The sequence below is a fragment of the Tamandua tetradactyla genome, chromosome 1 (assembly GCF_023851605.1).
Source record: "Tamandua tetradactyla isolate mTamTet1 chromosome 1, mTamTet1.pri, whole genome shotgun sequence".
In the NCBI taxonomy this organism is placed as follows: Eukaryota; Metazoa; Chordata; class Mammalia; order Pilosa; family Myrmecophagidae; genus Tamandua; species Tamandua tetradactyla.
The window spans coordinates 233,117,618-233,144,194 of NC_135327.1; the positions used below are offsets into that span (position 1 = coordinate 233,117,618).

The window sequence follows — 26,577 nt, forward strand, 5'->3', positions numbered from 1 at the left end:
TCATATTTAGGATGAGATGACATTTTTTGGCTCATTTTAAATTTAAATACTATACATTAAATCAAAGGGATAGTACAAATAATATCAATGAAATAAAGCTAGAAATATGAAAAATTCTTACTACAGATTAATTTACCTGATTCAAATTATTTCTTACAGTCCTCAATTCCATAACTAGTGTTCGAAGACTGAATTCAAGTTGTAGTTTCATTTCAACTTCTTTACTATACTGCTCTTCTTTTCTTCTTAATTGTTCCCTAATTTTGTCATACAACATATCAGCATTTCTTCTTTTTTCTTCTTCTTGTTTTAAGGTATATCTGCAATAAAATATGCCTAACTTAAAATTCACTTTGTAGAAAATTAAAAGTTTATTTGGTGCTCTGGTCCTTTATGTTGGTATATTATCCAGTTTATGAAATTTCTGTGTTCTCAAATTACTTTCCTTTCAATTTCTCCTGTTTTTTAATTTCTCAGTTTAATATCTTTGAAAAGTTATACTTGAAAGTAGCGATAAAAGGACATTCTGCTAATTGGTAAGTTTTTTTTACTAGTTACTCTCATAAATACTATGGGAGAGGAATTTTGAAATTATTTAGTAATGTTTGGTTTGAAAATTACCTTTATTTCCAAATAAAGGACATTAGGACAAATAATTTAGAGTTGTCTAATTAAAAAGAGAAGTTGCTATTTAATGTTTATAAATTCACTGGAAATAAAATATTATTGGAGTTCATGAAGATAAAATACTACATGTACCCCTAAAAATGATTTATGGTATAAGACAGCACAATCAGGATATCTTTCATATAACATATATCTGTAGATTACTATAATCCAACATGAGGCTAGGTGGACTAACATCTGTTGCTCATGTTTTTTTTTTTTTTTTTAACATGGGCAGGCACCGGGAATCAAACCCGGATCCTCAGGCATGGCAGGCAAGCACTCTTACCTGTTGAGCCACCATGGCCCGCCCGCTCATGTTTTTTATACTTCTTCTTTTGTAGAACTTTTAACTTATCCTACCTTATTATTATCATCTATTTCATAAATCATTTTAAAATCCCTTTTGGGGCAACAAGGTTACATGTAAACTGATTAAATGATAGCCACTTTCCATTTTAATTCTCATTCCCTACATATGGAAAACTGCACAATTAAACAATGATTCTGGTTTGAGAAAAATGGCCATTTCGTATTCTAATGATAGAAGTATAAATTAATATAAAATGTCTTGTGAACAACTTAGAAGTATGGATCAAGTACCCTTTTAAAAAATTATTGTGCTTTAACCAAGTAATTCTTTACTGAAGAATTTATTCAAAGTAAATAAGAATATACACTTAATAATTAGTATAAACATTCATGTTAAGGGCTTGCTGTATATTTGCCAAGAATTTCATATTCCACAGAACTAAGAATTTTTCTCCCCTATAAAATCCCAGAAGGTGAGTTGGCAATTACAAAAGTTATCTTACATTATCAGTAATAAAGTAGTAAATAGTTCAAACATTTCTTCAAATCCAAGATTTATACCTCAAACTGCGAAGTTCTTGTTCCCAATCTACTTTCTGATGCTCTAACTGCGATTTCATTTCTTTGGTTTCTGATAGCTCCTTTTGTAGTCCACTAACCTTATTTTCCATGTCTTTAATTTTTCCCGTATGTAGCTCACAGTGATTTTTTTTAAGTTCTAATCTTTCATACGAAAGAACTACATCCTGGGTTTTCAATAGGCTAACAGAATCTGTATCAGGGAGAATACAAGGATAAAAATAAAATACATGAGTACTCTTTAAGTATAATGAACCATATACTTGTACATTTACTCATTCATACATTGAACAAATATACACTGAATGCATACGCTGTGGAAGACCTCTTGCCTATAGACAAGTGATAAAATAGACAAGAGCTCTGCTCCTCTTTAGCTTAAAGTCTAGTGTAGGAGAAAGACAATCATAATGAGAATTCAGATAGATATGGTAAGAAAACCGAGTTCCATGGTCACATAAGAGAACTTGACCTAGACTGAACCCAAAGAAAATTTCCCTGAGGAAGAGATACTTGCACTAAGAACTGGAGGATGAGCAGGAAGTAATTAAGCAAAGGGGGAGGAAGAGTATTCAAGACAGACCAAAGCATATTACAATCTACTTCCAATCATACTGGAATAACAGTACTGTTTTAGAACCCCTCCTGAAGCACCCAAAAACAAAACAGACAAAATACATTAAACAATTTTCAAGAAAATGGGCTTCAGGCAGTGAAGGATAATGGTCTCCGAAGGAAAGGAAAGAAATGAAGTAAGGCTTAGAACTGCCCCAGCTCACTGTCTTGAAAGTTTCCAGGTCACAATGTAGGGAGAACAAACTGAGGTCCAATGGATTCCCTGAGTTGAAGTGATGAAGCTGAGAGTCTGGAGAAGCCAAGGCAGACAGAGATGATAGGAGAAAACACCAGAGAGGAGAGAGTGGTACAGAGACAAAACCTTGGAGTTTTACAGAATGGAAATGCGGGTCCCATAAAAGAGTGAAGTGCACTAGAAATGACTACAAGGATTAACACATAAGATCATTTCATTATTCAGTTTCCTTTAAAAGATAATTCACTGCTTAAACAAAAATAGTGACAATGTATTCTGGGGTTTATAACTTACATAAATGTAAAATGCACAACAGCAAGAGAAGAAATGGAAGTATATAAATGCAATTTTCTTATCCTGTTGTATGATGTGATATAAAATTATTTGAAGGCAGGCTAGAATAAATTATATGTAGTCTATAAATCCTAATGCAACTATTAAAAGCACAAAATAAAGTTATAGCTAATAAGCCAAAAAAGATAAAACTTAATTTATAAAAACTACTTACCTAAAGAAGGCAGAAAAAAGAAGAAATGAAAAACAAAGAACAGATGGTACAAAAAAACAGCATGATGACAGACTCAAACTTAATGATATCAATAATCACATTAAATGAAAATAGTCTAAAAGTCCCAATTAAAAGGCAGAGCTTAACATAGACAAAAAAGCAAGACCCAAGTATAGGCCACCTGCAAGAAATGCACTTTGATTTTAAAGAAACAACTTGGTTAAAAGTTACAGGATGAAATATATCACTAACACTTGACTAAAGGAAAAGGAACTCAGGTAGCTACATTAACATCAGACAAAGTAGATTTCAGAGCAAAAAATACTGGCAATAAACAAGGTCATTTCATAATGATAAAACAGTCAATTAATTAAGAAGACATAACAATCCTAAAAACTTGATGTGCCTAACAGTACCTAATATATTCAAAATACATTAACAGAATACCAGAAAAAATAGACAAATTCACAATCACAGTCTGATATTTTAATACCCCTCAATCAAGAAATGGTAGAAAAAGTATAGGTAGGTAGACACCAGCAAGCATATGTATGTAGACTTGAACAACACTAGCGCTTTCAAGTACCCATGGAACATTCATCAAGACTAGACCATGTTCCTGGGCCATAACAAAATAAATTTTGATACATTAAAAATGATTTAAGCCATACAAAAACATCCTTTGACCACAAGGCAGCCAAATTAGAAATAATAACAAAACTATTTCTGGAAAACAGTCAAATATTTAGAAACTAAAGAACACTCATTTAATTAACCCCTGGTTCAATTAGGTAACAAAAAGTGAAAATACAAACTGTTTTAAACTGAATGAAAGGGAGAACACAATACATCAGGAATTTACGGAACGCTGCTTCAGCAGTACTTAAGAGGAAGTTTATAGCAGTGAACATATTAGATAAGAAGAAAGGTCTCAAATCAATAACCTTCACACCCACCTTAAGAGATTAGAAAAAGAAAAGCAAATTAAACCTAAAGCAAGTCAGAAGAAAGGAAATAATAAACATCAAAGAGAAAAATCATTGAAATAGAAAAGAGAAAAACACTAGAGGAAAAATCAATGAAACCAAATGCTTTGAGAAATCAATAAAAATGGTAACTCTCTAGTCAGGCTGATAGGAAAAAAATGGAGAAGATGCAACCATTATTAGAAATGGGTTATGTGACATTACTGCATATTCTATAGATATTAAAAGAATAAGGTAATATCACAAAATTTAAGTGAGTAAATTTGACAACTTAGATGAAATGGACAAATTCCTTTAAAGACACAAATTAATAAGCTCAGTTAAGAAGGAACAGATATGTTCAGGTTAATGTGATGCCCTGATATAGCTCAGAGTAATTTGGGCAGTGGATAATTAAGCATTTGCAAAGTACCTTTGGGGGACTGGGGAGAAAGGAGGACATATTCAACTTCCCCATTTGGAGAACTTCTGATATTCTTACAAGCAGTGGGGACAACCAAATCAATAGACTGAACCCTCGATCTTGGGGTTCGCCCCTATGAAACTTATTCCTGCAAAGGATAGGCTAAACCTACTTAAAATTATCCTAAGAACCACCCCCAGAGAACCTCTTTTGTTGCTCAGATATGGCCTTTCTCTCTAAGCCAACAGGGCAGGTGAACTCACTGCCTTCTTCACTATGTGGGATATAACTCCAGGGGGTATAAATCTCCCTAGCAACATGGGACAGAACTCCTGGGATGAGCTGGGACCCGGCATCATGGGATTGAGAAAGCCTTCTTGACCAAAAGGGGGAAGAGAAAAATGAAACAAAATAAAGTTTGAGTGGCTAAGAGATTTCAGTTATTCTTAAGCATTATATAGATTGAAAACTGTTGAGCTGTGTTCCAGTAACCTTGATTCTTGAAGATGATTGTATAACAATATAATTTTACAATGTGACTGTGTAATTGTGAAAACCTTGTGTCTCATGCTCCTTTTATCCAGGGTATGGACAGATGAGTAAAAAAATGTAGATAAAAAATAAATAAATAATAGGGGGGAGAAGGGGTAAAATAAGTTGGGTAGATGAAACACCAGTGGTCAATGAGAGCGAAGGGAAGGGGTATGGGATGTATGAGTTGTTTTTTTTTTTCTTTTTATTTCTTCTCCTGGAGTGATGCAAATGTACTAAAAATGATCATTGTGATGAATACACAACTATGTGATGACACAGAGCCACTGATTGTACACCATGTATGGACCGTATGTGTGTGAAGATTTGCCAATTTGAAAAAAAAATAGATAACCTGAATAGCCCTGAATCAAAAAAGGAAAAAAAAAACATAGCTTAAAAACTTCTCAAAGAAAACTCCATGTCCAGATGGCTAAACTATAAATTCTACCAAACATTCTATGCAAAAAAAAATAATACCAATTCTATAAAACTCTTCCCCCCAAAATGAAGAGTCTCATTCTCATTCTATAAGACTAACAAAATCAGTCAAAAAATTATAAGAAAGAAAACTACAGATAAATAACTCATGAACACAGATACAAATATTCTAAACAAATTTTTAGAAAATCAAATCCAACAATATATCAAAAGGATAAAACATCATGACCAAATGAGGTTTATCCCAGAAGCACAGGATTGTTTCAACAGTTGAAAATCAATTAATGTTATTCATCATATTAATAAACTGAAAATGAAAAACCAAATTATCTCAGTAGATACAGAAAGGGCATTTGACAAAATTCCACATCTCAGCAAACCAGAAATATGAGACACCTTCAACATGAATAAAAGCATCTATGATAAGTTTACACTTAATGTCATAGACAATGATTAAGGACTGGATACTTTTCCCATAAACTGGAAACAAAACAGGAATGTGTGCTTCAACTATCTCTATTCAGCATTGTACTGGAGATTCTAGGCAGAGCAACCAGGCAAGAAAAAGAAATAAAAGGCATCCAAATTGGAAAGGAAGAAGCAAAACAACCTTTATTCATTGTGCCAATTTGAAAATATCATGTACCCCAGAAAAACTATGTTTTAATCCGATTCAATACTGTAGGTTGGAATCTTTTGATTAGACAATCTCAACAGAGATATGCCACCCAATTGTGGCTGTGACCTTTGATTAGATGGAGATATGACTCCACCTATTCCAGGTGGGTCTTGATTAATTTACTGGAATCCTTTAAAAGAGGAAACATTTTAGAGAGAGTCAGAAATGACAGAAGCCTCAGAGCTGACAGAAACTTCACAGCAGAGTTGACAGATGCAGGTATGTGGAGAACAGAGATAAAGACATCTGGAGATGCTTGGAGCCCAGCAGACATCACCATGAGATGTTAAGCAAGTAAGAACCTGGAGAGAGCCAAGGGAAGCCAAGAGACGAAAGCCAGCCCTGGAAAAGTAAAGTGAGGAACCCCCACAGGAATAGAGGTTGAAAGCAACAGAGCCCAGGAAGAAGGGAGCAGCAGATGTCAGCCACATGACTACCCAGATGACAGAAGTGTACCTGACCCATTGGTCTTCCTTGAATTAGGGTATCTTTCTCTGGATGTCTCAGTTTGGACGATTTCATAGGCTTAGAACTGTAAACTTGTAACTCATTAAATTCCCCTATTTAAAAGCCGTTCTAGCTCTGTATACTGCATCCTAGCAGCTTTCAAACTAACACATTCACCAACAACATAATCACATATAGGAGTCAGCAATTCCAACCTGGGGACCAGCTGCTTGTTTTTTTGAGTAAAGTTTTACTAGAACTCAGACATGTCCATTCATTTATGTATTGTCTGTGGCTGCTTTCATGCTACAATGGCAGAAGTAATTAGTTGCAGTAGAGATCGTATTGACCGTAGTCTTAAATATTCATTATCAGGCCCTTTAAGAAAAAGTTTGATGATCCCTTGTCTATGTAAAAAATCTAACAGGATCTAAAAAAAGCTACTAGAACTAATAAGTGAGTTTAGCAAAGCTGCATGATACAAAATCAATACAAAATCAACTATATTTATATACTAGCAAAAAACAGTTGGAATTTTAAAAATATCATTTACAACTGCATAAAAAATATGAAATATAGACACCTTTGACAAAAGATGGAAGGACTTATACACTAAAAGCTATAAGATACTATTGAGCAAATTAAGGTGTATATAAATGGAAAGAGATATTCTTTGCTTGGGGTTGAAAGATTCAGCATTGTTATGATGTCAAAGATCCCAAAATTACTCTACCAATTCAGCACAAATCCCAATGTAGTAGATTGATGAGACAAAATAGAGCGCCCAGAAATAAACCCACCTATACATGGACAACTCATTTTTGGCAAAGGCATAATGGCAATGCAGTGTAAACAGAACAGCCGGGAACAACTGGACATCCACACACACAAAAAATGCACTTGGAACCTCACAATATACACAGTGGTACTGAATAAATATTATGTGGTAATGACTTCTTAGCACAAGATTATTGTGCATTAAACAGCATTATCACAGATTAGCAAGCAATGAGTAAATGTCTTTGCTCTCTAAAATGAGAACAAACTGTTAGTACTGAATTATTCTGTCATTTTGTATATAAGCACCCCATTTTAAATAAAATCTTTTTTTTTCTCGCATGGACAGGCACCAGGAAATGAACCTGCGTCTCCTGCATGGCAGGCGAGAACTCTGCCTGCTGAGCCACAGTGGCCCTAAATAAAATTGTTAAAAAGAAGAAAAACAATAACTTGGAGCCATACCTCAGCATATACAAAACTAAAATCAAAATCAATCATAGATCTAAACATTAGACCTAGAACTATGAAACTTCTAAAAGAAAGCATAGGAGAAAATCTTTGTGACCTTGTGCTAGGCAAAGAGTTCTTTCATACCAAGAACACATGGATAAGTTGGACTTCATCAAATGTAAAACTACTGATCTTCAAAAGACACTGCTAAGAGAACGAAAAAAAAAAAAAGCCACAGACTGGGAGAAAATCCTTGCAAAAAAATATAGCTGAAAAAGGAAATATTTACAGAATATATAAAGAACTCTCAAAATTCAACAAATAACAACACAAACTAATATTTTAAATGGAGTGGAAATTAGTACTAATAGTTCATGAAAGAAGATAAACAGATGAGAAATAAGCACATGAAAACATGTTCAACATCATTAGACGTTGGGGGAAATGCACATTAAGACCATAATGATATACACACTGCACACCTATTAGAATGGTTAAGAGTGAAAAGATGGTCCAGACTAAGTGTTGGTGTGGATGTGGAGGAACTGGGACTCTCAGACACTTCGAGTGGGAATGGAAAACGGTACAACTATTTTAGAAAACAGTTTGGCAGTTTCTTAATAAGGGAATATAAGGCACAAAAGGAAACTTTTGATGGTGATAGAAATGTTAAATACCTTGATTGTGGTGGTGTTTTCTCATGTAGACACATAAGTCAATACTTACATTGTATATTTTACATACGTACAATTTACCGTTTGTCTGTTATACCTAACTAAAGCTGGTGAAACCAAAAGCTCTATGTTGGAACAAATACCTAAGAAAGTAGCTGGCACACAGAAAAAGGAAGATAGGAAATGATGCAAGATGAAGCTAGAGGAGTGTGGTCTTTAACCATATAGCATGAGAAATGATTGCTGGGTTCTAAGCAAGGGGGTTACATAATCTGAATTTTTAAAAATATGTAATAATTATGGTTGCATTGTAGACCACAGTTTTGGGAGATCTGGTGCAGGGAACACAGTTCTGAGATGACTGCAGTATTCCAGGTAGGAGATAAAGGTAACTTGATCTTAAGTGAAGGCATAGGAGAGAGGTGGAGTCAACAGAAAGACTGCAGCGCATTCACACTGAAATAAGGCAAGAATAGTGGAAATTATCAGAGCTGTGTGACTGAGAGTGTACAGTAGCTCTCACTCCATTTTAATATAAAACATATTTCTGAGATGACCAGCACTAAAGCACATCAGTGCTCTACGGTGCAATACTAAACAAGGTGTGCACATTACAACAGTATATATAAAAAGGCTTTATATTTATACAAGGGTCCTACCTTTACAAACCATTCCAAGTTGTTCAATTAGCAACACAGAATTTTTATAATTAGAGCTAGGCAATTCACAATCCTCTGAAGCTGTTTCAGATGACTGAGTCAAGTCATCAAGTTCATCCATAGAATTAATTTCCTTTTTGACCTATAAAATAAATAATACTATTTCAAAATGTTCCCCAAATATTTATAGCATACTAAGTTTACAGAGGTAATTTCCATCATTTTATATGAGCAACAATTTAGGAAGGAACTGCTTTAAAAGAACTGATTTTTGTCAAGAGGATACATTTATCATTAGTTAATGTTTCTAAACCACTTTTACAAATTAGAAGTATTTATAATAAAAAAAATCTACTTTTTTCAATTTAACCTTTAAAATGCATTTTCTTCAACTACACAATAATATTTTTGATAATTTATTTTTTACCGTACCTTGTTCTTTTCATCACAGGTTTTCTTTGTAGGTCTGAAAAACAAACAATTTCTTTCAGGCAAATATTATGCATGTAAAATATAAACAGTATCCAAAACTATTGTTTTTATATAAAAATATACATTAATAATTTCTGTAAGTTTACAGGTAATTTTAAATACTATAATTTTCTACAATGAGGATTAAACTATTAATAGAAAAAACATTAAAGAATTAAAATGCAAAAATTTCATTAAAAAGTACTAAGTTCAGATCAAAAGGAAAACTATAACGTTATTTGCATTATTTGATAGAAAAAATGTAACAGATTCATTGTTGTTTTCAAATAAAAACAAGCTTTTATTGGCACAATTCTATTTGGAAACTATTACTTAAATCCTTTTATAAGAGAACTACTTATTTAATAATGATAATATGAATTAGTTTTTTGAGGACTTGCTATGTACTATTCTAAGCACTTTACATGTCTTAACTCATTTTAATCCTCACAATGATTCTATGAGGTAGGTAATATACTAGGTATTTTAAAAAGGAAGAAACGGAGGCACAGTTTCTAGTTAAGTAACTTGCCCAGGGCAATAGAATTGGTCAGTAGCAGACACAAAATTCAAACCCAGGAACTGTAGCTCTAAAGCATGTGTTTTACAATATACTGTGAAAATAATATTTACTTTTAAGTAATACGGTAGCAAATGAATTCATATTACCATCCCAATTTCAACTATAATTATATATATTAATTTTTTAATCTTGCACGTTTTTAAATAAAAAATATTTATATCTAGGCAATAGTGGAAAACTACTTTCAATAAACTAAAGATTTGATTTTAAAAAAAATTCATCAACAGGCATTCATTCATCCATTCGACCCTTTATTCATGCATTCAACAAATACCTATTGAGCACATGATATGTGTTAAGTTTACAAAAACATGGCTTTTGTACCTAGAACTTAATACAGTCTTTTTTATTGTTTCCATGGAGATGTGACCCACCCAATTGTGAGTGGTAACTTTTGATTAGATGGTTTCCATGGAGTTGTGTCTCCCTCTATTCATTCAAGATGCGGTAGCTTACTAGAGCCCTTTAAGAGGGAACCATTTCTGAAAAAGCTTTAGAGCCCATGCAATCAGAGAACCTTGCAGATGAAGAAGGAAAACACCCCCAGTGGAGCTTCATACACCAAGAGGCCGGGAAAGAAAGCTAGCTTCACCATATGCCCTTCCAGCTGAGAGAGAAACCCTGAACGTCATCGGCCTTTTTTGAGTGAAGATAACCTCTTGTAGGTGCCTTAATTTGGATATTTTCAAAACCTTGTCTTAATTTGGACATTTTCACAGCCTTAGAACTGTAAACTTGCAATGTAATAAATTTCCCCTTTTAAAAGCCATTTTGTTTCCGGTACATTGCATTCTGGAAGCTTGCAACCTAGAACACCTCCTTTGAATCCTACCTTCTTCTTAGTTACCACTCTTTCTGTTGCCTTCTGCAGTAAAACTTCTCTAAGGAGTTGCCTGCATTTATCTACTACAATTTGGCCTCCATGTCCACCATTTATTGGAAATGCTCCCTGTGACAGCCATCTGTCCTCGTCCTAATCAAACTTTCAGCAGTATTTGATACAGCTGAGCATTCTCTTACCTTGCCCTGTACATTACATTTCCCTGTTTTATCACTTCTGACACTCCTTCAAAGGGAAATAAAGAATTTATATATTTTACCTTTCTTCATCCTGATCTATTTCACTTAAACTGCTGTCATCATTCACTTGTAGTAGAATGCCAGTCAGCGAATCCGTCTTCTCAAACACCGTTGTAATGACAGATTCTCTGGAGGTCCATTTTTCATTTTCATTTTTCTTTACATCCTTCATATGCAAGGCAGGACTGCTAGTTTAAAAAAATCCATTAAAAAGCCAATGCTTTTTAATAATTCGACTGACAAAGAATAAAAAAACAATTTTTGCAAAATTCCAATTCTTCCCCATATTCATTTATTCATTAATTTATAGAAAAGTTATTAAGTACCAACTAAATAAAGTACAAGGAAGCCTTTTCAGAAGTAAAATATAACAGGACCTCACAGCAACGGAACTAGGTGCCTTCACCTGGCCAAGCACCTAGCCAAGTTGACAACTGAGTCTAACTATCACACTAGCCAAATTGTCCTTCAAAACTGAGAGAGAAATTAAAAATTTCACAGTCAAAAAAAGGCTGAAAGAATATGTCAACAAGAGACTGGCTCTATAAGAAAGACTAAAGGGAATTCTGCCAGCTGGAAAAAAAAAAAACAGGAGAGGGAGGAATGGAAGAGGGTACAGAACTGAGGAGTATCAGTAGGGTAATTTAAGGATAAAAAGAGAAAGAGGGAAAACAATATATAGGTCTGATAAATAAAATCTAAAGGGTAACATGGTAGATTCAAGAAATGCCTTTACAGCAGTAACTTTGAATGTCAACAGACTAAACTTACCAATTAAAAGATACAGATTGGCAGAATGGATTAAGAAATATAATCCAACCACATACTGCTTACAAGAGACTGATCTTAGACACAAGGATACAAATCGATTAAAAGCTTGAAAGGAGGGAAAAAGAAGTTGCATACAATCTGTAACCAAAAGAAAGCAGGAGTAGCCATACTAATATTAGACAAAATAGACTTTAAATGTAAGATATCATAAGAGACAATGAATGACAATATACACTAGTAAAAGGGACAATTAACCAAGAAGAAATAACAATCATAAATTCGATGTTCCCAATCAAGGAGCGCCAAAGAACATGAGACAGACATTAGCAAACCTGAAGAGAATGATAGAAGTTTCAACAATAACAGTAGTAGACTTCAATACACCAACCTCCTCTACAGACAGACCAACCAGAGAGAAGATCAACAAGGAAACAGAGAACTTAAACAATTAGACCTAACAGACATATATATGTCATTACACCCCAAAACACCAGGATATTCTGTAGTGCTCATGGAACATTCTCCAGGATAGATCATATGCTAGGCACAAACAGGTCTTTATAAATTCAAAAACACTGAAATTATTCAAAGCACTTTCTCTGATCACAATGGAATGCAGCTGGAAATCAATAACCACCAAAGAATAGAACTTTCACAACTATATGGAAATTAAATAACACATTCTTAATGAGTCGGTCAAAGAAGAAATTGCTAGAGAAATCACTAGCTGTCCGGAGACTAATGAAAATGAGAATACAACATATCAGAACTCATGGGATGTGGTAAAGGCTGTGCTGAGAGGGAAAAATATTGCCCTACATGTCTATATTAAAAAAGAAGAAAGGGTGGGCAACGATACCTCAGTGGCAGAGTTCTCATCTGCCATGCCAGAGACCCGGGTTCAATTTCCAGTATCTGCCCATGGACCAAAAAAATAAAAAGAGCAAAAATCAAGGACTTAACTGCTCACCTGGAGGAACTTGAGAAAGAACAGCAAACTAACCTCAAAGCAAAGAGAAGAAGAGAAATAAAAATTAAAACAGAGTTAAATGAATGGGAGAACAAAAAAATACACGAATCAATAAAACCAAAAGTTGGTTCTTTGAGAAAGTCAACAAAACTGATGGGGCCACTAGCAAGACTGGCAAAGAAAAAAAGAAAGTATGCAAATAAACAAAATCAGCAATAAGAGGGAGGGGTCATTATCACAGACCTCGAAGAAATAAGAAAAATCATAAGAGGATATCATGGACAACTATATGCCAACAAACTAGACAACTTAGATGAAATTGACAAATTCCTAGAAATGCACAAACTGCTACACTGACTCAAGAAGAAACAGAAGATCTCAACAAATCAAGGACAAGTAAAGAGATTCAATCAATCATCAAAAATCTTCCTACAGGGATTGAGAAAATCTTCTGGACTGAAAGGCGGAAGAGAGAAATGAGACAAAATAAAGTGTCAATGGCTGAGAGATCCCAGACAGAGTTGAGAGGTTACCCTGGAGGTTATTCTTACACATTAAATAGACATCACCTTTTTAGTTAAGGTGAAACAGAGAGGCTGGAGGGAACTGCCTGAAAATCTAGAGCTGTGTTCCAGTAGCCAGGTTTCCTGAAGATGACTGTATAATGATATAGCTTTTGCAATGTGACCATGTGATTGTGAAAACCTTGTATCTGATGCTTCTCTTATTTACCTTACAGACAGATGAGCAATACATTAAAAATAAATAAATAATAGGAGGAACAAATGTTAAAATAAATTTAGTAGATTGAAATGCTAGCGATCAATGAAAGGAGGGGCAAGGGGTATGGTATGTATGAATTTTTTTCAGTTTTCTTTTTATTTCTTTTTCTGAATTGATGCAAATGTTCAAAGAAATGATCATGATGATGAATATACAGTTATGTGATGGAAAAAAGAAAAAAAAGAATGTTCATATTGTATGTTGATTAGTTTTATTAGTAAAAATTAAAAAAAAAAAAAATTACATAGAACAACAACAAAAAACCTTCCTACAAAGAAAAGCCCAGGACCAGATGGCTTCACAGAGAAATTTTACTGAACATCCCAAAAAGAACTAATAGCAATCCTGCCCAAACTTTTCCAAAAAATTTAGGAAAAATGAACACTACCTAACTCATTTTATGAAGCTAACATCAGTTTAACACCAAAACCAGGTGCAGATGCTACAAGAAAGGAAAACTACAGAACGGTCTCCCTAATGAATTTAGATGTAAAAATTCTCAACAAAATACTAGCAAATCAAACCCAACAGCACATTAAAAGAATTATATACCACGACAAGTGAAGTTTATACCAAGAATGCAAGGATGGCTCAACACAAGAAAGTCAGTTACTATAATATAGCACATTAACAAATTGAAAGGGAAAAATCAAATTATCATCTCAACTGATGCTGAAAAAGTATTGGAAAAAATTCAATATCCTTTTCTGCTAAAAACACTTCAAAAGGTAGGAATCAAAGGCAATTTCCTCAACCTGATAAAAGGCATGTATTAAAAAACCATAGCCAACATCATAATGTTGAGAAGCTGAAAGGTTCCCCCTAAGATTGGGAAGGAAACAAGGATGCCCTCTGTCACCAATATTATTAAACACTGCACTAGAAGTTCTAGCTAGAGCAATCAGGCAGGAAAAAGAAATAAAAGGCATCCATATTGGAAAGGAAGAAGTAAAACTTTCATTATTTGTCACGACATGATCATAAACTTGGAAAATCCTGAGAAATCTACAACAAAGTTATTTGAGCTAACAAATTCAGCAAGGTGGCAGGTTATAAAATTGGCATGCAAAAATCAGCAATGTTTCTATACTCAAGCAAAGACCTAACCGAGGAAGCAATTAAGGAAAAAATTCCACTCAACATAGTGACTAAAAGAACCAAGGGTTTACTTAAATAGGGATGTAAAGGACTTGTACAGAAAGAGCTATATAACATGCCAAAAGAAATCAAAGAAGATCTAAATAAGTGGAAAGACATTCTATGCTCACGGATAGGAAGATTAAATGTAATTAAGATGTTAATTCTACCCAAATTGATCTACAGATTCAATGCAGTACCAATCAAAATTACAACAACCTACTTTGAAGACTTGGAAAAGCTAGTTACCAATTTCATTTGGAAGGAAAAGAAACCCTGAATAACTAAAAGCATTCTAAAAAAGAACAACAAAATGGGAGGATTAATAATCCTTGATTTTAAAACCTGTTATAAAGCCACAGTGGTCCAAACAGCATGGTACTGGCACAAAGATAGAAGTGTTGACCAATGGAATTGAATCAAGAGTGCAGAAATGGACCACCAAATTTATGGACAACTGATTTTTTTAAGGGTTTATTCTTCTTTTTTTTAAATATTTTTATTGTAAACAAACAAACATACTGACATCTTGACATACAAAAACATTCTTGTCATGGTTACAATCAATGGCTCATGATATTATCACATACTTGTGTATTCACCACCATGATCATTTTTTTTAACATTTGCATCTCTCCAGCAAAAGAAATAAAAAAAAGAAAAGAAAAAACTCATACATGCCACACTTCTTACCCTTTCCTCTCATTGACCACTAGTATTTCAATCTATTCCATTTATTTTAACCTTTGTTCCCCCTATTATTTGTTATTTGTTATCCATACATTTTACTCATCTGGACAACCGATTTTTGACAAGGTCCCAAAATCCACTGAATTGGGACAAAATAGTCTTTTCAATAAATGGGCATGGGAGAACTGGATTTCAATAGCCAAAAAAAATGAAAGAGGACCATTACCTTATCCCCTATAAAAAATTAACTCAACCTGGATCAAACACTTAAATATAAGAACTAGTACCATAAAGATCCTATAAGAAAATGTAGGGAAACATCTTCAAGAATTCATAATAGTAGGTAACTTCCTAAACTTTACACCAAAGCGTTTACTGGTCATGGCTGAAAGATGCATTGATTGAGAAGTAGACTGGCAAACGATACTGCATACATATGATCAAACATTGTGCTGCTACAAAAAGGAATGAAGTTGTGAGGCAAGCAAGGACGTGAATGAACCTGTGGGACATTTGGTGAGGCAATATAAGCCAGAAACAAAGGAGCACATATTGTATGACCTCATTTAGAAAGCACTTTTAAGAAAACTGGGGCCTAAATTATAAGCTTTATAGCAGTCAAATTTAGTCCAAAGAAGTGTGATTGTTATTTCTGGATTTTGAGGGGCTGTTTTATATATGTATAAGCTGGTATTTGGAAATAAAAACCAAGCCGATCAGGTCGGGATTCTGGTTAATTCAGAATACAAGGGTAAGGAAGACATTGCCTGTATTTTAGAACTTCACCTACTCTTTAAGATCAAAGGAAGAAAGATTTATTTTGTCCAGAACTTAAGTTTCCTGTAGACATAATCTAACTCAACCTGTCTGCACAGATCATTAAATAATCCAAACATAGGAAACTCAGAATAAGAATGACAGTCTTTAATATTGCATAGCTTAATGTAATGCCTGGATACATCTCAGAGTATATTAATCAAAAAGTATTGGCAAAGTCAACTCAGCAGGGACAGAACTCCCGGGATAAGCTGGGACCCAGCATCAAGAGACTGAGAAAGCCTTCTTGACCAAAAGGGGAAAGAGAGAAATGAGACGAAATAAAGTTTCAGTGGTTCAGACATTTCAAATAGAGTCATGAGGTTATCCTGGAGGTTATTCTTAAGCATTATAGAGATATACCTCTTAAGTTTATGGTGTTTTGGAGTGGCTAAAGGGAAGTACCTAAAACTGTAGAGCTGTGTTTCAACAGCTTTGTTTGTTGAAGGTGACTGTATAATGATATAGCTTTTATAATGTGACCGTGTGACTGTGAAAATCTTGTGGCTGATGCTCCTTTTACCAAGGGTATAGACAGACGAGTAAAAAATATAGATAACAAAAACTACAGGGGACAAAAGTTAAAAATAATTGGGTAGATGGAAATACTAGTGGTCAACTAGAGGGAGGGGAAAGGGGTATGGCATGTATGAGTTTTTTCTTTTTATTCTCTTTCTGGAGTGATGCAAATGTTCAAAAAATGATCATGGTGATGAATATACAACTATGTGATGATACTGTGAGCCAATGATTGTACACCAAGTATGGAATGTTTGTACGCTGAGAATGTACATTAGTATGTTAACACAGCAAAAACAATATTTTTAGAGGACTTCCTGGAAGATGGCGGCTTAGTAAGACGCGCGGATCTTAGTTTCTTCTCCAGGACACCTACTAGGGGAGTAGAAACGATACAGAAAGCGCCCAAAGCCACAACAGAGATAAAAAAGACAGCGTACCCCATCCTGGAACGGCTGGCTGGCTGAGAGAAGCAGCTCGGGTGAGATCGCCGAGGCGCGCGGGCCTTACCGGGCGGGGTGGCAAGCGGCCGGAGTTACTCCCTTCCCCCTTCCTGGGCCGGCTGGGAGAATTGGAGAGGTGGTCCCCTGAAACCAAGGCGACTGGCGCCCACACCACGCGCAGCCCCCGGACCAACTGAGAGAATTGGAGCGGAAACCCCCAGGCCGCGGAGAACGGTGACCCCGTGACTCCCGGGGAACGTGCACTCTCTCGGGCAGGCCGCTGCTGCCCTCCCGCCACGCCTGTTGCCCAGGGCCGACTAGGAAATTCGGACGGGCTCTTTCCCTGGCTGCGGCAACCAGCAACCCTCCCTGCGTTCGGACACCCTCCCTGCGTTCGGACCCCGGGCCGGCTCAAGCCGCTTCGGCTAGCGAACCCCCAGGACGGCGAGAGTTTTCCAAAGTTAAAGGTCCCACAGCAGCTTTTACTGGTGGGACCCGCAGACAAACGTGTGCCACGAGCGCCACCTACTGGGCAGGATAAGAAAAACAGAACCCAGAGATTACACAGAAAAATATTACAACCTTGCTGGGTCCAACACCAAGAGAAATCTGAATAAATGCCCAGACGCCAGCAGCAGAAGATAACTGTCCATGCTCAAAAGATTGAGAATATGGCTCAGTCAAAGGAACAAACCAATAGCTCAAATGAGACACAAGAGCTGAGACAACTAATGCTGAATATACGAACAGAAATGGAAAACCTCTTCAAAAATGAAATCGATAAATTGAGGGAGGACATGAAGAGGACATGGGCTGAACATAAAGAAGAAATAGAAAAACTGAAAAAACAAATCGCAGAACTTATGGAAGTGAAGGATAAAGTAGCAAACATAGAAAAAATAATGGATAGCTACAATGATAGATTTAAAGAGACAGAAGATAGAATTAGTGATTTGGAGGATGGAACATCTGAATTCCAAAAAGAAACAGAAACTATAGGGAAAAGAATGGAAAAATTTGAACAGGGTATCAGGGAACTCAAGGACAATATGAACCGCACAAATATACGTGTTGTGGGTGTCCCAGAAGGAGAAGAGAAGGGAAAAGGAGGAGAAAAACTAATGGAAGAAATTATCACTGAAAATTTCCCAACTCTTATGAAAGACCTAAAATTACAGATCCAAGAAGTGCAGCGCACCCCAAAGAGATTAGACCCAAATAGGCGTTCTCCAAGACACTTACTAGTTAGAATGTCAGAGGTCAAAGAGAAAGAGAAGATCTTGAAAGCAGCAAGAGAAAAACAATCCATTACATACAAGGGAAACCCAATAAGACTTTGTGTAGATTTCTCAGCAGAAACCATGGAAGCTAGAAGACAGTGGGATGATATATTTAAAATACTAAAAGAGAAAAACTGCCAACCAAGACTCCTATATCCAGCAAAATTATCCTTCAAAAATGAGGGAGAAATTAAAACATTCTCAGACAAAAAGTCACTGAAAGAATTTGTGACCAAGAGACCAGCTCTGCAAGAAATACTAAAGGGAGCACTAGAGTCAGATACAAAAAGACAGAAGAGAGAGATATGGAAAAGAGTGTAGAAAGAAGGAAAATCAGATATGATATATATAATACAAAAGGCAAAATGTTGGAGGAAAATATTATCCAAACAGTAATAACACTAAATGTCAATGGACTGAATTCCCCAATCAAAAGACATAGATTGGCAGAATGGATTAAAAAACAGGATCCTTCGATATGCTGTCTACAGGAAACACATCTTAGACCCAAAGATAAACATAGGTTGAAAGTGAAAGGTTGGGAAAAGATATTTCATGCAAATAACAACCAGAAAAGAGCAGGAGTGGCTATACTAATATCCAACAAATTAGACTTCAAATGTAAAACAGTTAAAAGAGACAAAGAAGGACACTATATACTAATAAAAGGAACAATTAAACAAGAAGACATAACAATCATAAATATTTACGCACCGAATCAGAATGCCCCAAAATACGTGAGGAATATACTGCAAACACTGAAAAGGGAAATAGACTCATATACCATAATAGTTGGAGACTTCAACTCACCACTCTCATCAAGGGACAGAACATCTAGACAGAGGATCAACAAAGAAATAGAGAATCTGAATATTACTATAAATGAACTAGACTTAATAGACATTTATAGGACATTACATCCCACAACAGCAGGATACACCTTTTTCTCAAGTGCTCATGGATCATTCTCAAAGATAGACCATATGCTGGGTCACAAAGCAAGTCTCAACAAATTTAAAAAGATTGAAATCTTACACAACACTTTCTCGGACCATAAAGGAATGATGTTGGAAATCAATAATAGGCAGAGTGCCAGAAAATTCACAAATACGTGGAGGCTCAACAACACACTCCTAAACAACGACTGGGTCAAAGAAGAAATTGCAAGAGAAATTAGCAAATACCTCGAGGCGAATGAAAATAAAAACACAACATATCAAAACTTATGGGACGCAGCAAAGGCAGTGCTAAGAGGGAAATTTATTGCTCTAAATGCCTATATCAGAAAAGAAGAAAAGGCAAAAATTCAGGAATTAACTATCCATTTGGAAGAACTGGAGAAAGAACAGCAAGCTAACCCCAAAGCAAGCAAAAGGAAAGAAATAACAAAGATTAGAGCACAAATAAATGAAATTGAAAACATGAAAACAATAGAGAAAATCAATAAGGCCAGAAGTTGGTTCTATGAGAAAATCAATAAGATTGATGGGCCCTTAGCAAGATTGACAAAAAGAAGAAGAGAGAAGATGCAAATAAATAAGATCAGAAATGGAAGAGGAGACATAACTACTGACCTCACAGAAATAAAGGAGGTAATAACAGGATACTATGAACAACTTTACGCTAATAAATACAACAATTTAGAGGAAATGGACGGGTTCCTGGAAAGACATGAACAACCAACTTTGACTCAAGAAGACATAGATGACCTCAACAAACCAATCACAAGTAAAGAAATTGAATTAGTCATTCAAAAGCTTCCTAAAAAGAAAAGTCCAGGACCAGATGGCTTCACATGTGAATTCTACCAAACGTTCCAGAAAGAATTAGTACCAATTCTCTTCAAACTCTTCAAAAAAATCGAAGTGGAGGGAAAACTACCTAATTCATTCTATGAAGCCAACATCACCCTCATACCAAAACCAGGCAAAGATATTACAAAAAAAGAAAACTACAGACCAATCTCTCTAATGAATATAGATGCAAAAATCCTCAATAAAATTCTAGCAAATCGTATCCAACAACACATTAAAAGAATTATACATCATGACCAAGTAGGATTCATCCCAGGTATGCAAGGATGGTTCAACATAAGAAAATCAATTAATGTAATACACCATATCAACAAATCAAAGCAGAAAAATCACATGATCATCTCAATTGATGCAGAGAAGGCATTCGACAAGATTCAACATCCTTTCCTGTTGAAAACACTTCAAAAGATAGGAATACAAGGGAACTTCCTTAAAATGATAGAGGGAATATATGAAAAACCCACAGCTAATATCATCCTCAATGGGGAAAAATTGAAAACTTTCCCCCTAAGATCAGGAACAAGACAAGGATGTCCACTATCACCACTATTATTCAACATTGTGTTGGAGGTTCTAGCCAGAGCAATTAGACAAGAAAAAGAAATACAAGGCATCAAAATTGGAAAGGAAGAAGTAAAACTATCACTGTTTGCAGACGATATGATACTATACGTCGAAAACCCGGAAAAATCCACAACAAAACTACTACAGCTAATAAATGAGTACAGCAAAGTAGCAGGTTACAAGATCAACATTCAAAAATCTGTAGCATTTCTATACACTAGTAATGAACAAGCTGAGGGGGAAATCAAGAAACGAATCCCATTTACAATTGCAACTAAAAGAATAAAATACCTAGGAATAAATTTAACTAAAGAGACAAAAAACCTATATAAAGAAAACTACAAAAAACTGCTAAAAGAAATCACAGAAGACCTAAATAGATGGAAGGGCATACCGTGTTCATGGATTGGAAGACTAAATATAGTTAAGATGTCAATCCTACCTAAATTGATTTACAGATTCAATGCAATACCAATCAAAATCCCAACAACTTATTTTTCAGAAATAGAAAAACCAATAAGCAAATTTATCTGGAAGGGCAGGGTGCCCCGAATTGCTAAAAACATCTTGAGGAAAAAAAACGAAGCTGGAGGTCTCGCGCTGCCTGACTTTAAGGCATATTATGAAGCCACAGTGGTCAAAACAGCATGGTATTGGCATAAAGATAGATATATCGACCAATGGAATCGAATAGAGTGCTCAGATATAGACCCTCTCATCTATGGACATTTGATCTTTGATAAGGCAGTCAAGCCAACTCACCGGGGACAGAGCAGTCTCTTCAATAAATGGTGCCTAGAGAACTGGATATCCATATGCAAAAGAATGAAAGAAGACCCATCTCTCACACCCTATACAAAAGTTAACTCAAAATGGATCAAAGATCTAAACATTAGGTCTAAGACCATAAAACAGTTAGAGGAAAATGTAGGGAGATATCTTATGGATCTTACAATTGGAGGCGGTTTTATGGACCTTAAACCTAAAGCAAGAGCACTGAAGAAGGAAATAAATAAATGGGAACTCCTCAAAATTAAACACTTTTGTGCATCAAAGAACTTCATCAAGAAAGTAGAAAGACAGCCTTCACAATGGGAGACAATATTTGGAAATGATATATCAGATAAAGGTCTAGTATCCAGAATTTATAAAGAGATTGTTCATCTCAACAACAAAAAGACAGCCAACCCAATTACAAAATGGGAAAAAGACTTGAACAGACACCTCTCAGAAGAGGAAATACGGATGGCCAAGAGGCACATGAAGAGATGCTCAATGTCCCTGGCCATTAGAGAAATGCAAATCAAAACCACAATGAGATATCATCTCACACCCACCAGAATGGCCATTATCAACAAAACAGAAAATGACAAGTGCTGGAGAGGATGCGGAGAAAGAGGCACACTTATCCACTGTTGGTGGGAATGTCAAAGGGTGCAACCACTGTGGAAGGCAGTTTGGCGGTTCCTCAAAAAGCTGAATATAGAATTGCCATACGACCCAGCAATACCATTGCTAGGTATCTACTCAAAGGACTTAAGGGCAAAGACACAAACGGACATTTGCACACCAATGTTTATAGCAGCATTATTTACAATTGCAAAGAGATGGAAACAGCCAAAATCTCCATCAACAGAAGAGTGGCTAAACAAACTGTGGTATATACATACGATGGAATATTATGCAGCTTTAAGACAAGATAAACTTATGAACCATGTAATAACATGGATGGACCTAGAGAATATTATGCTGAGTGAATCCAGCCAAAAACTAAAGGACAAATACTGTATGGTCCCACTGATGTGAACGGTCATTCGAGAATAAACTTGAAATATGTCATTGGTAACAGAGTTCAGCAGGAGTTAGAAACAGGGTAAGACAATGGGTAATTGAAGCTGAAGGGATACAGACTGTGCAACAGGACTAGATACAAAAACTCAAAAATGGACAGCACAATAATACCTAATTGTAAAGTAATCATGTTAAAACACTGAATGAAGCTGCATCTGAGCTATAGGTTTTTGTTTTGTTTTGTTTTGTTTTGTTTTGATTTTACTATTATTACTTTTATTTTTTTCTCTATATTAACATTCTATATCTTTTTCGGTTATGTTGCTAGTTCTTCTAAACCAATGCAAATGCACTAAGAAATGATGATCATGCATCTATGTGATGATGTTAAGAATTAATGATTGCATGTGTAGAATGGTATGATCTCTAAATGTTGGGTTAATTTCTTTTTTCCGTTAATTAAAAAAAAAAAAAGAAAAAGAAAAGGGATAATTGGAGATGAAGGGATACAGACTGTACAACGGGACTGGATATAAAAACTCAGAAATGGACAGCACAATACTACCCAATTGTAATGCAATTATGTTAAAACACTGAATGAAGCTGCATGTGAGGTATAGGTTTCTTGTTTTTGTTTTTTTGTTTTTTTTTCTTTCTATTATTGTTTTAATTCTTATTCTGTTGTCTTTTTATTTCTTTTTCTAAATCGATGCAAATGTACTAAGAAATGATGAATATGCAACAATGTGATGTTATTAAGAATTACTGATTGTACATGTAGATTGGAATGATTTCTAATTGTTTTGTTAATTCTTTTTTTAATTAATAAAAAATATATATATAAAAAAAAAAAAAAAAAACAATATTTTTAAAAAAGAATATTGGCAAAGTCCCTTAAGGGATGGGATAAAAAATACGAACCTATTAAACTCTACCACCGGGGAAACCCTTGATCTTGCTGTCGTGAAGCTTCTGTTTATCGCTTAGCCTACCTATAGGTATGCCTAAGAGTCACCTCCAAAGGAACTATTCTGTTGCTCAGATGTGGCCTCTCTCTAAGCCTGGCTCTACAAGTGAAACCACTGCCTTCCCCCTTATGTGGGACATGACATCCAGGGGTGAAACTCTGAAAAATGTTCTACAACTAATTGTGGTGCTGTGCTTTGAAATTCATTGCTTTTTTGTATATATGTTATTTGTCACAAAAAAGAAAAAAAAAAGTCGATTGTGATGATAAAAAAATATTGATGCCTTCTAGCCTCCTATATTCTGGAGCAGCTAGAAGGAAAAATTTGTGAGGATAATATGGCAGCCCATGACAAACTCTAGGATCTGTCCTGTAATTACTTGTTGAAGAATGCTTTGAAAACTATTGTTTTATTTCCTTGCTTTGTATATATGTTATACAATAAAAAAGTTTAAAAATGTGCTTTCATTAATTCTAAGAGATATACCATACCAATGCAGGGTATTAATAATGGAATGGCATATGGGAATCCTATGTTTTATACATAACTGTTCTGTAGACCTAGAATTTTTCTAATTTAAAAACAAAAAAGAGAAGTGAATGGAAGGGAAATTACTGAGTTGGAGAGTACAGACAGTTCTGTCAAAAACATCTTAGCATAATGGTGAACGATCTAATTTTCTTTTTCTGTTTACTTGTAGCTTGAAATCCTTACATAATATTTACTTCGTACTTTTATGACATTTTTAAGTTTTTTTCTTAATTGATCATGTGCAGCACTAAATGGCTAAAAATAATGCCAGACCAGGGCATTAAATAAAAAAAATCATAAAATTATAGTGCTAAAATGTCCTAGCTATATAACAGTAATATAACCTGGCTATCATTCTGTTTCTATTTATAAGACCACAAAAAGACTAAAAGTTTCAAGGGCAGTATTTCCTGCTCGATGAAAATCCTCTAACTCTAGGATAACTAGCCAAATATACAAAATAATTAGTCAGATTTAAATATTGAATTCTGAAAAAGAATGAAAAGGGGGAAATGCAGAAAAAAATCTTATTTTGTAAACTGTGATTTTTGTAAATCATGCAATATGAAGTCATTGTTTAAAAGTATGGTGTGGTACATACTGAAATATATCTTTTAAAAGGAGGAGTGATGGCAGGCCTGCAGGGTTCCTTTTAAAGGAAGATCTACTGCATTAGAAGCACTTTGTAAACTATAGCCTGTGGGCATTGGAGATAGCAAGGCCACTAAAGTCTGATAAAAACACAGCCAATTCATTTACTTAGTGCCCCTGGCTGATTTTGCACTATAACAACAGAGACCATATGTGGCCCACAAAGCCTAAAACATTTACTATCTGGCCCTTTACAGAAAACTTTTGCCAACCCCTGCTTTAGCAGATCAAAAATGTGTTTTACTAGAGTTGTTACCCAATGTACTGAATGTTTATATGGAAGATGAGACAAGTTGCCTCAGCAATATGCAGTTTAAGCTTAGAGCACCAAGGCATGGGAAACAAAAAAACAAAAATCTAATAACTAGCCATTTTGTTGCTACAAGGTAGGACCAGTGAGGCATGCTGCTTCCTTTTGCAACTGAGTAGATATTACAAATATTCTAACAAACGCTTGCTCAAGACATGTCACAAAGCTAAATGCTTAAATATATTTTAATTATGAAAAAGAATCAGTACATTGTCAATCTACCTCATTTTTTTAAATGCCTGCCTAATATATTATTTTATGGATACGGAAACATTTCCTTTCTGATGGGTAGTTAGTCTATCTCCAGCTTTTTGACTGACAATGACATAATAATTATTTTTTACCTATATGTGCATATATATGTAACATATTTATATAAATATCCTTGAGGTACATAAATGGATATTATATATCCTTAATATATACAACACATATATTACTTTAACATATAATACACTTCACGTGTGTCTGCGTGTGTTTGCACAAGTGCATCTTTTTCTGTAGGATCCAGTTCCAGAAGTAAGTTTGTAGAATTAAAGAAATGGCATGCTTAAACTTCTGATACATACTATAAAACTACCTTTCAAAAAGGATTTCCCTATTTTATATACCAATAGAGTAAGAGCATATCTTTTTCTCACAGTTTCCAACTCTTGCTATTATTTTTAATAAAATATTTCTCAATATGATTGTAAAAAATGGTTTTCATTTATGTGTTAATTTGTGTTTTTCTGATTAACAAAGTTGAATATCCCTCATAAATCTATAAAACTTACTAATCTTGAATTTCAGCCCAAATCAGAATTAGTTTTATAGCAAAACAATAATACCAAGTGGTAAACGTTTAGATTTACCTATTAGAGTTATTATCCTTAACAGGAAATTGCTGACTATCAGTTTTTCCACTCTTTCTTTGTTCAGTTAATCCATCATCACCATCTTCAACAGCAGCAGTACACAAGGTTTCTGATACTTTCATTTCACTTCTTTTGTGCTCTTTCCTTTCTTCTTCAACCTTTAACAAAAGCAGGGTTCTTAGAATAACTGTCATTACTACACTCAATAAAAACGACTTTGCTTTCTTTACTCTTATTTGACTCAAATTTCAGTGCCATGATTTTAATCAATAAAAATATTTTGGTGCTTACTTTAATTTTATTAGGTCATTAAAATTTTTGTAAACTCTTTTCATTTCTATATAAGTGAAAGAAGCAGAATTTCCCAAAATTTCAAAAAGGCTTTTCTTAATTCTGGGTTCCTATTTACATCTTCCTGTCACTAACATTATCTCCATTTGACTTAGCAGAGACAGAAAAATTAAAAGTACAAAATTTGTCATTTCTGCCTTTATCAACCTGGACTTTGCATTAAAAAGCCAGATCTAGAGGAAATGGCATCATGGGCTTCAGTGAGAGAAAGGGAACTTTCCCCTGTCCACACTGTATTTTTCTTTCTCCCACGCCTTTTACAATTCTTTTC

At 34.8% G+C, this 26,577-nt stretch overlaps 1 protein-coding gene across 8 annotated transcripts in view; it reads right to left on the bottom strand.

The window, feature by feature from the left end:
• LOC143678023 (ankyrin repeat domain-containing protein 26-like) overlaps positions 1 to 26,577 on the bottom strand; it is a 148,499-nt gene that overhangs the window by 46,017 nt on the left and 75,905 nt on the right. For 7 of the 8 annotated variants that reach the window (XR_013173023.1, XM_077154903.1, XM_077154923.1 and 4 more), the window contains 6 exons: positions 25,953 to 26,113; positions 11,081 to 11,248; positions 9,359 to 9,392; positions 8,927 to 9,068; positions 1,540 to 1,750; positions 137 to 320 (listed from right to left, as the gene is read on the bottom strand). Coding sequence is in view for 7 of the 8 variants with exons in the window: in XM_077154903.1 (XP_077011018.1) it covers positions 137 to 320; positions 1,540 to 1,750; positions 8,927 to 9,068; positions 9,359 to 9,392; positions 11,081 to 11,248; positions 25,953 to 26,113 (900 nt within the window). In the remaining variant the exon portion in view is untranslated. The remainder of the gene's footprint in view (positions 1 to 136; positions 321 to 1,539; positions 1,751 to 8,926; positions 9,069 to 9,358; positions 9,393 to 11,080; positions 11,249 to 25,952; positions 26,114 to 26,577) is intronic. The other variant, XM_077154879.1, reaches the window with a different exon arrangement.